The sequence below is a fragment of the Microcaecilia unicolor genome, chromosome 6 (assembly GCF_901765095.1).
Source record: "Microcaecilia unicolor chromosome 6, aMicUni1.1, whole genome shotgun sequence".
Lineage (NCBI taxonomy): Eukaryota > Metazoa > Chordata > Amphibia > Gymnophiona > Siphonopidae > Microcaecilia > Microcaecilia unicolor.
In genome coordinates, this window is record NC_044036.1 from 263,263,252 (window position 1) to 263,276,712 (window position 13,461).

Below are 13,461 nucleotides of genomic sequence, written 5' to 3' on the forward strand. Positions count from 1 at the left end.
CTGCCCAACAAGATAAACTCATTACACATGGTATGTGATACTTCATATGTATACCTGATCTTGATTTGTCCTTGACATTTTCAAGGCACAGACCATAAAAGTCTGCCCAGCACTGGCTTTGCTTCTCAATTACCAGTGTTGCCACCTAATCTCTGCTAAGCTTCTATGGATCCATTCCCTCTAAACAGGATTCCTTTGTGTTTATCCCACACATTTTTGAATTCCATTACCATTTTCATCTTCACCACCTCCTGCAGGAGGGCATTCCAAGTATCTACCACCCTCTCCATGAAAAAATACTTTCTGACATTATTCTTGAGTCTGCCCCTCTTCAACCTCAATTCATGTCCTCTAGTTCTATTACCTTCCCATCTCTGGAAAAGGCTTGTTTACAGATTAATACCTTTCAAATATTGAACGTCTGCATCATATCACCCCTGTTTCTCCTTACCTCCAGGATATAGATGTTCAGGTCAGCAAGTCTCTCCTTGTTTGTCTTGTAACGCAAATCCCATACCATTTTTGTAGCTTTTCTTTGCACCACTTCAAGTATTTTTACATCCTTAGCAAGATACGGCCTCCAAAACTGAATACAATACTCCAAGTGGGACCTCACAAACAGTATTGTATTCAACTTGTAGAGGGGCATCAACACCTCCTTTCTTCTGCTGGTTATACCCCTCTCTATACAGCCTAGCATCCTTCTGGCCATGGCCACCGCCTTGACGCATTGTTTTTTCACCTTCAGATCTGCAGACACCTTCACCCCAAGGTCCCTCTCCTGAGTTGAGCTTACCATCTCTTCCTTCCTTTCTGGTATATCTCTTTTGGGTTTCTGCACCCCAAGTGCATCACTCTGCACTTCTTGGAATTAAAGTTTAACTACCAGACCCTTGACCATTCATCTAACATTTGGAGAGTGTTTAGTGTTGGAGTTCTCTTCCCCAACTCCGCTCCCCAGGAATGTCTCTGCTCGGTCAAATACACTGGCAGCAACCGCCACCCCTAAACTTCAGTACCATATGTGCTCATCTTGATTTGTTTGTAATTTAAAAGTTTTTCATTTCAAAATGGATGGTCTTGCAGAATAAATGTCCATTTGTTTTAGAGCACACTCTACACCAGCAGATTCTTTTATAAAATATTAGTTGAACTTGAGATATCCTAACTTGGATGTCATCTCAATTCTGACTGTATATTCTTTCAAAAATGCCACTCTATATATGCAATTAATAAGGAATTCTTCAAGGGGGTCATTCAAAGTAGCTAGTGTTGTTTGCAATGTACATTGGGCACTTTTAACCTGCACATACTATAGCCAGTTTTCAAAGTCGGGGTACAGCCATTGGTGTCTCTGAAGGGCCCATGGCCCACATCCACTTGCATACACTCTTTGGAAGCAAGTCCACCTAGTCAGCAGCAGTGGCAGAGCCAATGAGAAGAGAACAAGAGATGATATGAGCATCCTCATTACCAAATGTTCACACTCACTGACCTCATTCCCCACCAAAAAAATCAATCCTGTACTGTGTGAAAGGAAACCCACATTTTTCCCTTTTCAAAATTAGTGACCACAAATATGTATGCTCAAAGCACCCACGTTCTTTTCCACCTGCTCTTTGTACAGACTGCTGAGCACAAGCAAAACAGCGCATGTGCATTTTAAAGCTGAATACATGCGTGCTGTTTTACTCACCCAACCTGTGCAGGCCTCCATGCAGTGTTAGGGCACAAGTTAGGGAGGAGTCCTAAAGCCTTCCAGCAGGCTGTGCCTTCTTCAGCTTCCAAGAGGCTTGGGAAGGCCCTGTAGCATGGGGGCCAATCTGTCCCCATCCCCGCAGGCTCTGTGCCTGTCCCCACCCATCCCCATAGGCTCTCTCCCTGTCTCCACAGGCCCTGTCTTCATCCCCTCCCCATCTCTATAGGCTCTGCCCCTGTCCCCACCCTGTACCCGCATGCTCTGTTTTCATCTACTGAAGCCTCGGACACGTATGATTTTATATTTAAATCTTTTTATTAAAGTATAAAAAGGAACAGTATTCTGTGCAACTGTTGTTTATAAATCACAAATAGAAAACAATAACAACGAGCAACTATACTATCCCCCACCACCTCCACCACCACCACCCTCTACTCTTCCAACCCCAACAATAGCTGACTTCTACTCCCCCAACGAACCCTAATCCACCCTGTTAAAATGTCCAGGGGTACAAAATACAACACGTTCTCTATGCCCTAGCGGAGGGAGAAATATGCCCTATGAAGCACTGTTGTGATTTTTTTTAAGCTATGGATGAATAATAAGTCATCAACAATCTCAGGATTTAGTCTAGTTCTCCTGTCTCCATAGTCCTTCCTGCAATAGAAAATGTCTTCTGAGCAGATGTGCTGGTAGCAGGAATGCACAGGAATCCCCTATGCAAATTTTGCCAGTTGTGGCCAGCACTTTTGCTTGTTTTTCCAAAAAATGAAAACATTGTCATCTGCATCACTGAAACATAAATAACTGTCCAATTCATTAACAAAATTTGTCCCTGTCCCCATGGTCTCCACCCCCGCATCATTCTCTACTTCTGCCTACTTTAAGCTGGACAGAAGGGGTCATTTTAAGCCAAGTTAATTGATCTGGGTAAATTGCTATTTAACCCATGTAAATGGCTTTGAATAATTGCCCTCTACAGCTTTACTCCAGTGTTTTCTAGGAATTTAACAGGTACTGCCGGGTTTCTTACCAGAACATCTTCAAATCTTTGCTCAAAGCCCACCTCTTCAATGTTGCTTTCGGCACCTAACCTTTATACCTTTCAAGAAATCGAAACTGCCCCAATTTGACTGCCCCTATTTGACTGACTGTACATTTGTCCTTTAGATTGTAAGCTCCTTGAGCAGGGACTTTCCTTCTATGTTAAATTGTACAGCGCTGCGTAACCCTAGTAGCGCTTTAGAAATGTCAAGTAGTAATAGTAGTAGTAACACACAGGGTTAAGAATGCCTTCACTTTCAGGCACTGAAAATTAAACTTCAAGGGAAAATGAAACACCTGAAATCCACATAACAGAAATCTTAACATTTCCCCAGCATTTCAAAGAATGCTTTTCACTACAAATCATCTTTGTTTGGCCCAATAGTTCTCCCTCTCATTGTTTTCTTTCTGCTCAGTCAGAACCAGTGCTGGGATTCTAGTACCATGGGTCTTCATTCATAACTATCCAGGGGTTCTCCCCCTTATTTTAACAAACCCATCCTCCTACTATTCCCTAGTCTGGTCATTTTACTGATAGTCCTGAAGCCTCCATGCCAAGATTTCATCCAGAGCCCTGTATCATGGGCTTTAAATTTGACCACCAGGTGGCACCCTTAGTGATGACTATGACTATCTCCTCCTTCCACCCCCCACCCCCACCCACCCTCTCTGGCCATAGATTCTGCCTCTTAGTATCCGCAGCACTAGACAACCAGGGGTGCAGATGACCTGACTTGACAATGAAACCAGGGACCTTCCAGATAGTAAACTCACAGCATTGTCACTGACCCACCCACCTTTGTAGAAAATCATCTCTTCAACAGATGGGACAGAAAGAAACAGAGTAGAGTCACAGCAATCAGGACTGCAGTGATAGCCAGTTCTTTGTATTTGTCTGCCCTTTCCCAGGTGAATGCCCTGGATGGAACTCTACAGGAAACTGAGTTCTGCTACAGCACTAAGTTGCATGAGATTCAGAAGATGATTGCCAGTCTGGAAAAGGAATTTGTTGAGGTAAAATGCAGCATGCAGAGTCAGAAGAATGAGTATGAAGCCTTACTCCTCATCAAAGAGACACTGGAGGCTGAGATTGAGGTTTACCGGCGTCTGCTTGAAGGTGACATTCAGTAAGTATCGCCATGGAAAGAAAGATACAGATCATGTATGGAGGTTGTTGGATTTCTCTATAGCACCTGCAGTAACAGGTCCATCTCTTTTGAATAATCTGCCCATTATCTAAGACTTGAGTCACCTTATCAGGCATTCAAGAAAGGTCTTGTGGGTTTTGGAGCTGCTTGAATCAAGAGATGCCTTTAAATCTTTCAGAGAGACCAACAAATTGAAACAGGGCAGTAGGGGAGACAGTAGGACTCAAGAAGGGCATGAGGTATACAGCTTTCTCCTCTATACTATATTTATTTATTTATTTATTTATTTATTTATTTATTACATTTGTATCCCACATTTTCCCGCATAGCAGTAGGCTCAATGTGTCTTACAGGCTCCGGAGAGGAGAGTACCAACTCCAGGAATATATACAGAGTGGAAAATAGAGTAACAGTAGGTGCAAGGAAGCTAATAAGGTTCCGGAAAAGACAAATATATAGTTGCATATAGAGAGAAGTAATAAGTCTCAGGGGATGGGACAATAGCTTCTAGTGAGCAATACAGAGTAGGATAAGGGTAGAAGTCCATAACTGGAGTGATAAGATTCGTGCAGTTTGAAGTAGTAGGATTATGTGGATAGGAGTGAGTATTGTTCATTTCTTAGTTTGATAGATGTGATAGATTGTTCATGAATTAGTTAAGGTCTGCTGGGTTGGCTTTCAGAAAGAGGTGAGTCTTGAAGTCTTTTCAGAATTTTAGATGGGTGTTCACAGTTCTAATGTTTCTAGGTGATGCGTTCCAGAGCTGGGTGCATATGTTGATTTGTATTTTAGTCCTTTACAGTTTGGGTAATGCAGGTTTTGAAACGTTCTTGATGATTCGATGATATTTCTAGTTGGTAAATCGATAAGTTCGGTCATGTAGGTTGGGACCAGGCCATGGATTATTTTGTGGACCAGAGTGCAAAGTTTGAAGGCTATTCATTCCTTGATTGGTAGCCAGTGCAGTATTTCACGTAGGGGTTTAGCACTTTCGAGTCTTGTCTTTCCAAAAATGAATCTAGCTGCCGTGTTCTGCGCAGTCTGGAGTTTCCTTAAGATCTGTTCTTTGCATCCCGCATATATGGCATTACAGTAGTCAACGTGATTTATTTATTTATTGCATTTGTATCCCACATTTTCCCACCTATTTGCAGGCTCAATGTGGCTTACAGAGTTTTGTTATGACATAGTCATAGTCATAGTACCATTGTTGGAATTAGTTTCCCTTGGGAAGAATTGTTTGATTCGTTTGAGTTTCCACGTTGCATGGAACATTTTCTTCGTGATGGCAGAGGCTTGGATCTCCAGGGTTAGGTTGGTGTCAATAGTAATTCCAAGGATCTTCAGTTTGTCCGATATTGGGAGAGTATGTTCCGAGGTTTTTATGGATGAAGGGAGGTTTGTTTTGTGGTGAGAAGAGAGTTTTATTTCTTTTCCTGCTTTGTTTATGATTTTAATATTGTAAATTGACATGATGGTAATTCCAAATGACAGTATTCAAACTTGAATAAAATTCTTTGTGTTGCAGGTCTCAGAACTTGCACAAAAAGACAATACTGTTGCAACTATGTTTATTAAACTTCTTTTTGTACCATTCCTTTATAGCAGGGCTGGTGCAAAGGAGTTTGGTGCCCAGGTGAACTTATGTCTTGCATTCCCCTCATTTACCTTTCAAATCCCTATGGCTTCCCCCCTTCCCCCCTGAGAATTTTGACCGCCTTGAATCCAGTAGACGTGGTGCATTTTTTTTCCTTGCCCCTCTTATTTTTGGAACAATCTTTCCCTCCCTCTCCGTAGCAATTTCTCTTTTAAGAACTTCAAATCACAACTTAAAACGTGGCTTTTCAAACAGGCCTTTAGGGTAACAGACAAAAAAAGAACACCAACCCCCCCTTCTCTTCTGTTGTTTTTATTTCTTTTTTTCCTCTGTCCCCCCTTTCCAGTTCTTTCACCTCCATCTCCCCTCTTTCCTTTAGTTCTCTTACCTTTCCTCTCTTTGTGTGAATGTCTCACTTTCCTGTAAAAAATGGAGTTCCTTTTCCTTTTTTTTTTTTTCCAAAAATGTTGTTTTCTAGTCTGTACACCGCTGTGCTCTGCCCAGTCAGTTAGAGTGGTATAATAAGTACCAATAAACTATAATTACATTCAACAATCATGCTCGCCCCAACACCACCACTTCCAGAATGATTCCATAAAAACGCATAATAGGACATCATACTTTAAATATTAAATTTAGGTATATACAGGGTTGGCTTTAAGCAGGTGCAACAAGGGCAGCCACACAGGGCCCTGCACTCCTAGGAGCCCTGCGCTGAACTGAATCCGCTTGTAAGTGGCAGCTGCTAAAAGTTAAAAACTTCTTTTCCTTTTCCATCGCCATCTCATTCTCTCTCCCTCCCCCTCGGTAATCGTGCTCCTCAGCACTGAAGCTCTATACTACTCCAACTGCCCACACCAGCAAGACCTTACATCTCTTACATCTCCTCCCTCTCACTCCCCCTCACACTTTGGTTTTACGCTTCTCAGAGAGAGAGAGAGAGTGCCATTTTGTTGCCTTTTTGGTCCAGAGTATCTCAGGCTTGTAAATCGCTAACGTTAGAATAGTAGTCGGTGATTAAAGAATTTTGTTTAAATAAATAAATCCCTGACACCTCATTTGAAATCTTTTGTCCCGGGCAAGGGGGGAGGCCCACCAAACTGGTCCACACAGGGTACTGCAATTGCTATGGCTGGCCCTGGGTATATATACAGGAGGGAAATTTTCAGAAGCCATGCAGCCATGTAAATGGTCTATTTCAAAACTGCCAACCCTCCCTGTGGGTAGAAATACATTGATGGTTCTTTGAATTACTCTGGCATCAGGACCTTTTCCTTTGCTTGAACTGTAGTTGCTGTTTGCTGCCTCCTAGAATGTGCCACCCTAGGCAGTCACCTAGGGGTATGCTACTAAGGAGCACTATAGGCGCGTTAGCATTTTTACCGCACGTTAATGGTTGACACGTGTTAAATGCTAATGCGCCCATAGAAATGAATTGGCGTGTTAGCATTTAACACGCCTTAACTTTAAAGGTGTTACTTTTTGTATATAAATGAACAGAACACATGGTTGTACTGCACTGATGCTAATAAAGATAATAAAAAATAAAAAAAAACACTAACGTGCCTTAATAAACATACTCCTTAGTGTAACCTGGAGGTTTATTTATTTATTGGGATTTATTAACTGCCTTTATGAAGAGATTCACCCAAGGTGGTGTACAGCAGGTACAGTTTAACACAAACCTTACAATTTTGTTAACAGCATAACGATAGTAAAATTACCAAATATAAACATGAATACAATAAATGAGTTAAACTTGAGAACAGCAAATTAAAACCTAATAATAGGACTACCATAAAACAGTATCAAAAATGTACACATTTAACAGCACTAAAATTCAAATAACAGAGATATGATGGCAGCATAATACTAATGAAAATCTAGTAAGTACTCATTAGAGCATTCAAATAACATAGCTATAATACTAGTGCTTTTCTACAATACAGCTTACCATGTAGCTGAGGTGCCAAGTGCAGATGTAAAGGTGGGGACAAGATGAGTGGTACAGAGTTAGGATAAATGATAGAATAGATGAGTGGTTAAACTCAAGCAAGTTCTTTGGAGGAGTGGCCTAGTGGTTAGGGTGGTGGACTTTGGTTCTGGATAACTGAGTTCGATTCCTGGCACAGGCAGCTCCTTGTGACTCTGGGTAAGTCACTTAACCCTCCATTGCCTGCCGCATTGAGCCTGCCATGAGTGGGAAAGCGCGGGGTAAAAATGTAACAAAAAAAAAAAATTAAACAAGATATAAAGAACTGGTCTAAGTTGCAGTGTGTGTAGCTAGTTAGTCCAAGTACAGAATGAGTGTATAGTCAGTCACCATATGTATTAAAGACTGGTTAAGCCAGCCCTCATTTACGGTTCTTTCTAACAATAAAAAACAAAATCACCAGAAATTCCACACAAAACTAATGGAGCTAACATTCCAGAATACACATGTCAGTTCATTTAAGTGAATCCCCAAAAATATTTCTAAAGGATCACATGGAGGGGCATTTTCAATATGATGTCTAAGTCCGACTTTAGACATTTTGCAAAATAACATCCAAAATCTGAATAGGAAAGAAGTTCACTGTCAAAAAAGAAAAACATCTGTCTTTTGTATTCAAAAATACTGTTTCTAACAAGGTTTTGTGCTTTGGACATTTTGTCTTTTGGTCCATTTTGAAAAAAAACAATCCAAGTGAAAAATGTAGAAATTCAAGCCATTGGGATGTAGGAGGGGTCAGCATTTTTAGTAGACTGGTCTCCCAGACATCCCAGGAGATAAATGGGGCACCCTAGGGGGCACTGCAGTGGATTTCAAAAACATGCTCCTAGGTACACATCTCACCGTTGCTCCCTTATCTTGTCTGCTGAGACCCCCAAAACCCACTGCCCACAACTGTACACCACTACAATAGCCCTTATGGGTGAAGGGGGCACCTATATGTGGGTACAGTAGGTTTCTGGTGAGTTTTGGAGGGCTCACAGTTTCCCCCACAAATGTGACAGGTAGAGGGAGATAGGGACCAGAATCCCCCACTCCATGGTGCACTGCACTGACCACTACACTACGCCAGGGACCTACATGCTGCACTAATAGCCCCAGATGTTAGAGCCAGGTTTATCATAGAGGCTGCTAAATCATATTTGTATTCACATTTGTGGGGAGGGGGCGGGGGTCAGTGACCACTGGGGGGTATTAGGGGTTCACCCTTGATTCCCTCCAGTGGTCATCTGGTCATTTAGGTCACCCTTTGGTGCCTTATTCATTATAAAAACAGGTCTAGCTCAAAATGTCTTAGTTTTAGTCCTGGACATTTTTGTTTTATTCCATTATGGCTGAAAAACACCCAGATCCTGCCCTTAACATGCCCCTGACACACTCCCTTATGATTTGAACGCACTTCTGATGGACTTCATAGAAAAACATCTAAAATTTGGTTTTGAAAATACCAATATGCAGATTTATGCCACTCTTTGGACGTTTTTCTCTTTTGAAAATGAGCTCCAAAGTCTGGTATGGATTAGGTGCAAACAGAAGAAGTCAAAGCATAGGGCAGTGCATCTCAGTCCTCTCCTAGAAGAGTTAGTTGAGTTTTCAACACTACCACAATGAATATGTATTAGATGATCTACAGTACCAGTAAAGTGAAACTGTAAAAGCCACTTAGGTCTAATCAGTATATAAATACTGAAATGAATGAAATTACTTACAATGGGTCTAGTGATATGCAAATTTATTTCATGTATAGTGATTGAGTTTACAGATTACCTCAGTTGGCTAAGGGTGCCTCAGAGTAAGAGTTGAGAAGCACAGAGACATCATGAACCTCAAAAGTAGGATAAAAATTTGATTTTTCTGTGGCCTACATGAATAGCTCTGGGATAATTCATATTTTCTCATTTCACTAGTTAAAGCTCACTGAACTGGTAGTCAGAAGGACTTAATGCAATCAGCACCAAGTGCTAACCGTATAAAAGTTTATGGTTGGATACCTCAATGTCCAGCAACATTTATCTGTATAAAATTAGGAGGACCAAAGCACATTCCAGGAGTGGTGCCAAAAGTCAACCAGCTGGCAATGATATTTAGCTTCTATCCAGAAAACATTCTGAGTTTGGGAGACCACACAAATATCATTCCTTTAATTACTCCTCATTTACAGATCCAATCTCAAGGGGAACTATGAGTCAGGTACTGCCTACAAGGATTTACAATTTGGAGCTGTACCTGCGATTGAAGTGACTCACCCAAGAACACAGGGAACATCAATGGGAAAAGTGTGATTTGAACACTGGATACTCTGGTTTTCAACTCCCTGCTCTAACCACTGAGTCAGTGGTCCTCCAGACAGGAACAAGTTATAAATTATATTGAACAGAATTTATAATGGTAGGGAAGGTATAGAAGGTTAGGTTTAACTGTATTTTAAATTATAGATTGTATTAGGATTGTCCTTCGTTGTCATTTCTGGCTTGCCGTGCTTTCCTGTCATGATTGGAGTTCTATTTGTTTGTATATATGAGTTGTATTTTTTACATATGTAAACCATTCTGTTTTGCAGTTGCAATAAGATACGGTATATAAACTGAAAATAAAAAAAAAAATGTAACTAACTTCACAGGATGGTTTTCTACATCCTTCACTCAGATATATCACGGCTTCTCACTGCTGGGTTATGTTTCACTGGAGTTTGTACTGAATGAAGAATATTTTCTTTTTTGCAGGAAGAAACTAATTGCCCCTCAGCCTGTGGGTGAGTGATCTTTCTTTTAATATTTTATCAATAACTTGGTGACACACAGAGGAAGAAAAATGTTTTTGGCCTCTGAAGGAACAATTGGGGGAGAGTGTAGCAATGTCATATAGCAATGGTAGGGCTTCTTTTCTGTCATTAAGCTGCTCTCTCTGGTTCTAATTGGAGAGGGCAGCTGAGGAGAGGCAAGGGAGAGAAACCCCAGAATGCAGACTGGGTCCTAGGCATCTGTCACAATCCTAGGAAATAGTCACCCTGTAATTCCTAGCACTCAAAGTCATTTCTCTGACATGCTCCATTACCTCAGCAGCCCAGCAAACTGATATCATATCACAGCTGAGGTATTTAACATATACAGAAGATTATACCAACTAGTGTTGAGTATCAACATAGATTGATTAGCACTGGTGTGTGAAAACAAGGTCTTGTCAGCTAAAAGGAACATTGACAAGAAAATAGACTTGAAAATGCAGATTTACCCATTTAAGGATGGGATCCTTTAAAAATTCACTTGCAGGCCCATGGATAAAAGTACAACCTAGCCATAGGCCTGCAAGCTGCCCTCGGGGCTTCATTGTTATCCTCCCAATATAGCAGTGTGGCTACACAGGACACAAGTGAGAAAAGGGCCTAAAAATCACTCCCTTAGCCACTGTCTCCCTGTGGTGGCTGCAGCACAGTGGGCAGGGCAGAGGCGCTAAGGGGCGTGTTTCAAAGGGCGTGATTCCAGCTCAGGACCCTCCTACCAATATACGTACGTGTCTAGCTCTTTCTGTGTCCCCTTCTCATTTCAGTTTTCCTGTTATTCCACAGTACCTGATGTCAAAACTAGAAAAATTGTAAAGATCATCACACAGACCTTGGTTAATGGAGAACTTGTTGACATGACCAGTGACATTAAGGAGATTGAAGAAAGCAGTTGAATGCTGGAGGACAGTTTGACTAAGGAGCCTGAGAACAGCTGGGAGACCTCAGTCCTCTCACAGTCTTCCCATTTCTCTCACAGCTATGTTTTCTCTAATGCTTTCTGTTTCTTGAGAAAAGATGTTAAAGATTATTTTCCTAGTACACCAATACATACTCATCTTTGTAGTTATATGAAACCTATACACTGTGAACCTGGAATTTCAGGGCTATTGATTGTTCAATGTGTTGCCCTGTTTCAGAAAGATTGTGTGAACCCAACCACAGTAACACACCTACCTGTGTCACGGTCAGAAGGGACCTGCAGCTCATGCCTTTCAACCAGCAGGTTATCACCATAAAAGGGGGGGGAGAGAGAGAAGCTCAGAATGGAGGGTCATGATTCTCTCGCCTCTGTATGGGCCAGTTCCAATTGAACTGAAAGCCCCAAAGAGAAAGAGGAGAAACAGCAGAGCCAAAACAAAAATTGCACATACACCATGAGGTTGGGACAGCAGGACAGATGATGTATTGGAGGAAAGGGGAGAGGTTCAAAAAATTCACTATTCCCCAGTTTTAGAAAATGTATACCTAAGTTATAGAGGGAAGATGGCAAGTTACTTGTGCTTAGGAATTGGGATTTACTGTAGCGCACACCTTTTTCAGTAGTAGTTCAAGGTGAGTTACATTCAGGAACGCTAGGTATTTCTTGACCTCAGAGAACCTAATAGTCTGTACCTGAGACAGTGGAGGGTTAAGTGGCTTGCCCATGCTTACAAGGAACAGCAGTGGGAATTAAATGCTGACTTTTCAAACATTAGGCTATTCCTCCACTCCTTAGTCTACAGCAAGAACAATATAGCAGAGGCCCCATCCTTGGCCACCTTTAAATCTAGACTGAAAGCCCACCTCTTTAACATTGCTTTTGACTCGTAACCACTCGCCTCCACCTACCCTCCTCTCTTCCTTCCCGTTCACATTAATTGATTTGATTTGCTTACTTTATTTATTTTTTGTCTATTAGATTGTAAGCTGTTTGAGCAGGGACTGTCTTTCTTCTATGTTTGTGCAGCGCTGCGTACGCCTTGTAGCGCTATAGAAATGCTAAATAGTAGTAGTAGTAGAGGACACTAGAGTAGAGGTTAAATTTGCAGGGCTTCCCAAGCCTGCCCAAGCGTGGATTAGATATTGGCAAGATAGGCAACTGCCTCTGGAACCAAATTATCATAGGTGCCGGAATGATGCAGCTACCATTGCCATGCCTTTATGTGGACTTGCAGCCATGACACCATTTGTCTTATAGAGCACTGCCAGTCCCACAGCAGCAGCAATTTCAACACAAAAATTCAGCAAGAAGCCTGAAAGGCCTTGAAAGCCAACAGGCCATGTAGCAGCCCTGCCTTCCTCCCTCCTGGATTTCCTATTACCATGGAAATCCATAGGAGGGGTGGAACTCCACAGAGCCGGTCAGAGCTTAATGCTGATTTTCTTAGTGGAGTCACTGTTGTGGCATGAAGGGAAATGCCATGAGAGGGGAGGATCTGGGCTCCACTGATGACCTCTGAGAGGGGAAAACACACATACACACTCTACCAGGGGCATAGCTATAGAGGGTCCTTGGGGGCCCAGCCCCCCCCCACCCCCCCACCGGTCAGAAGCACAGGCTTTCTGTGCAGGGTCGCTTTTTGAAATGACAAGTTTTGCCCTGAGTCTGGTGTCTTTATCTGTTCTCCCCCTCTTTCACTTCCTTCCCTACTCCCCCCCAGTCCTGCGTTGCTTCCTCGCCCTCTCTCTTCCTTCCTCTTCCCTGCGGTCTTCCCTACATCTTTTCTAGTATTAGCAGTGGCAGCGATTAGAGCAGGCTTCTTCTAGCTGTCATCGGAGCTTTCTCTCTGCAAGGTCCTGCCTATGCGGGAACAGTAAGTTGCATCAGAATAGGCGGGACCCTACAGGAAGAAAGCTCCGATGCCAGCTGGAAGCAGCCTGCTCTAATTGCTGCCACTGCCAGTACTAGAAAAGAGGTAGGGAAGACCGTGAGGAGAGGACAGAAAGGGAGAGGGTGAGAGAGCGATGCAGGATCTGCATGGGGAGCAGAAGGGGGGAGAGGTCATAGAAATGCCAGACCATGGGGGGAAGGAAGGGAAGAGAGAGGGAGTGATATTGGCCTGAGGGGGGGGGGGTTCAATGCTGGAAAAGAGGGAGATGGGGGCCAAGGGGGGAGAGCAATGCTGGAAAGATGGGTGCCAAGGGGGGAGGGCAATGCTGGAAAAGAGGGAGATGGGGGGCCTGGGGGGGAGAAGAGCAATACTAGAAAAGAGGGAGATG

At 42.6% G+C, this 13,461-nt stretch overlaps 1 protein-coding gene across 1 annotated transcript in view; it reads left to right on the top strand.

Annotated features, from left to right (window-relative positions):
- Positions 1–12,066, top strand: part of LOC115472034 (keratin, type I cytoskeletal 18-like) — a 56,185-nt gene extending 44,119 nt beyond the window's left edge. The window contains exons 7-9 of the mRNA XM_030206071.1: positions 3,653–3,870; positions 10,205–10,233; positions 11,047–12,066. Coding sequence (XP_030061931.1) covers positions 3,653–3,870; positions 10,205–10,233; positions 11,047–11,156 — 357 coding nt within the window. The 3' untranslated portion in view covers positions 11,157–12,066. The remainder of the gene's footprint in view (positions 1–3,652; positions 3,871–10,204; positions 10,234–11,046) is intronic.
- Positions 12,067–13,461: the final 1,395 nt, after the last annotated feature.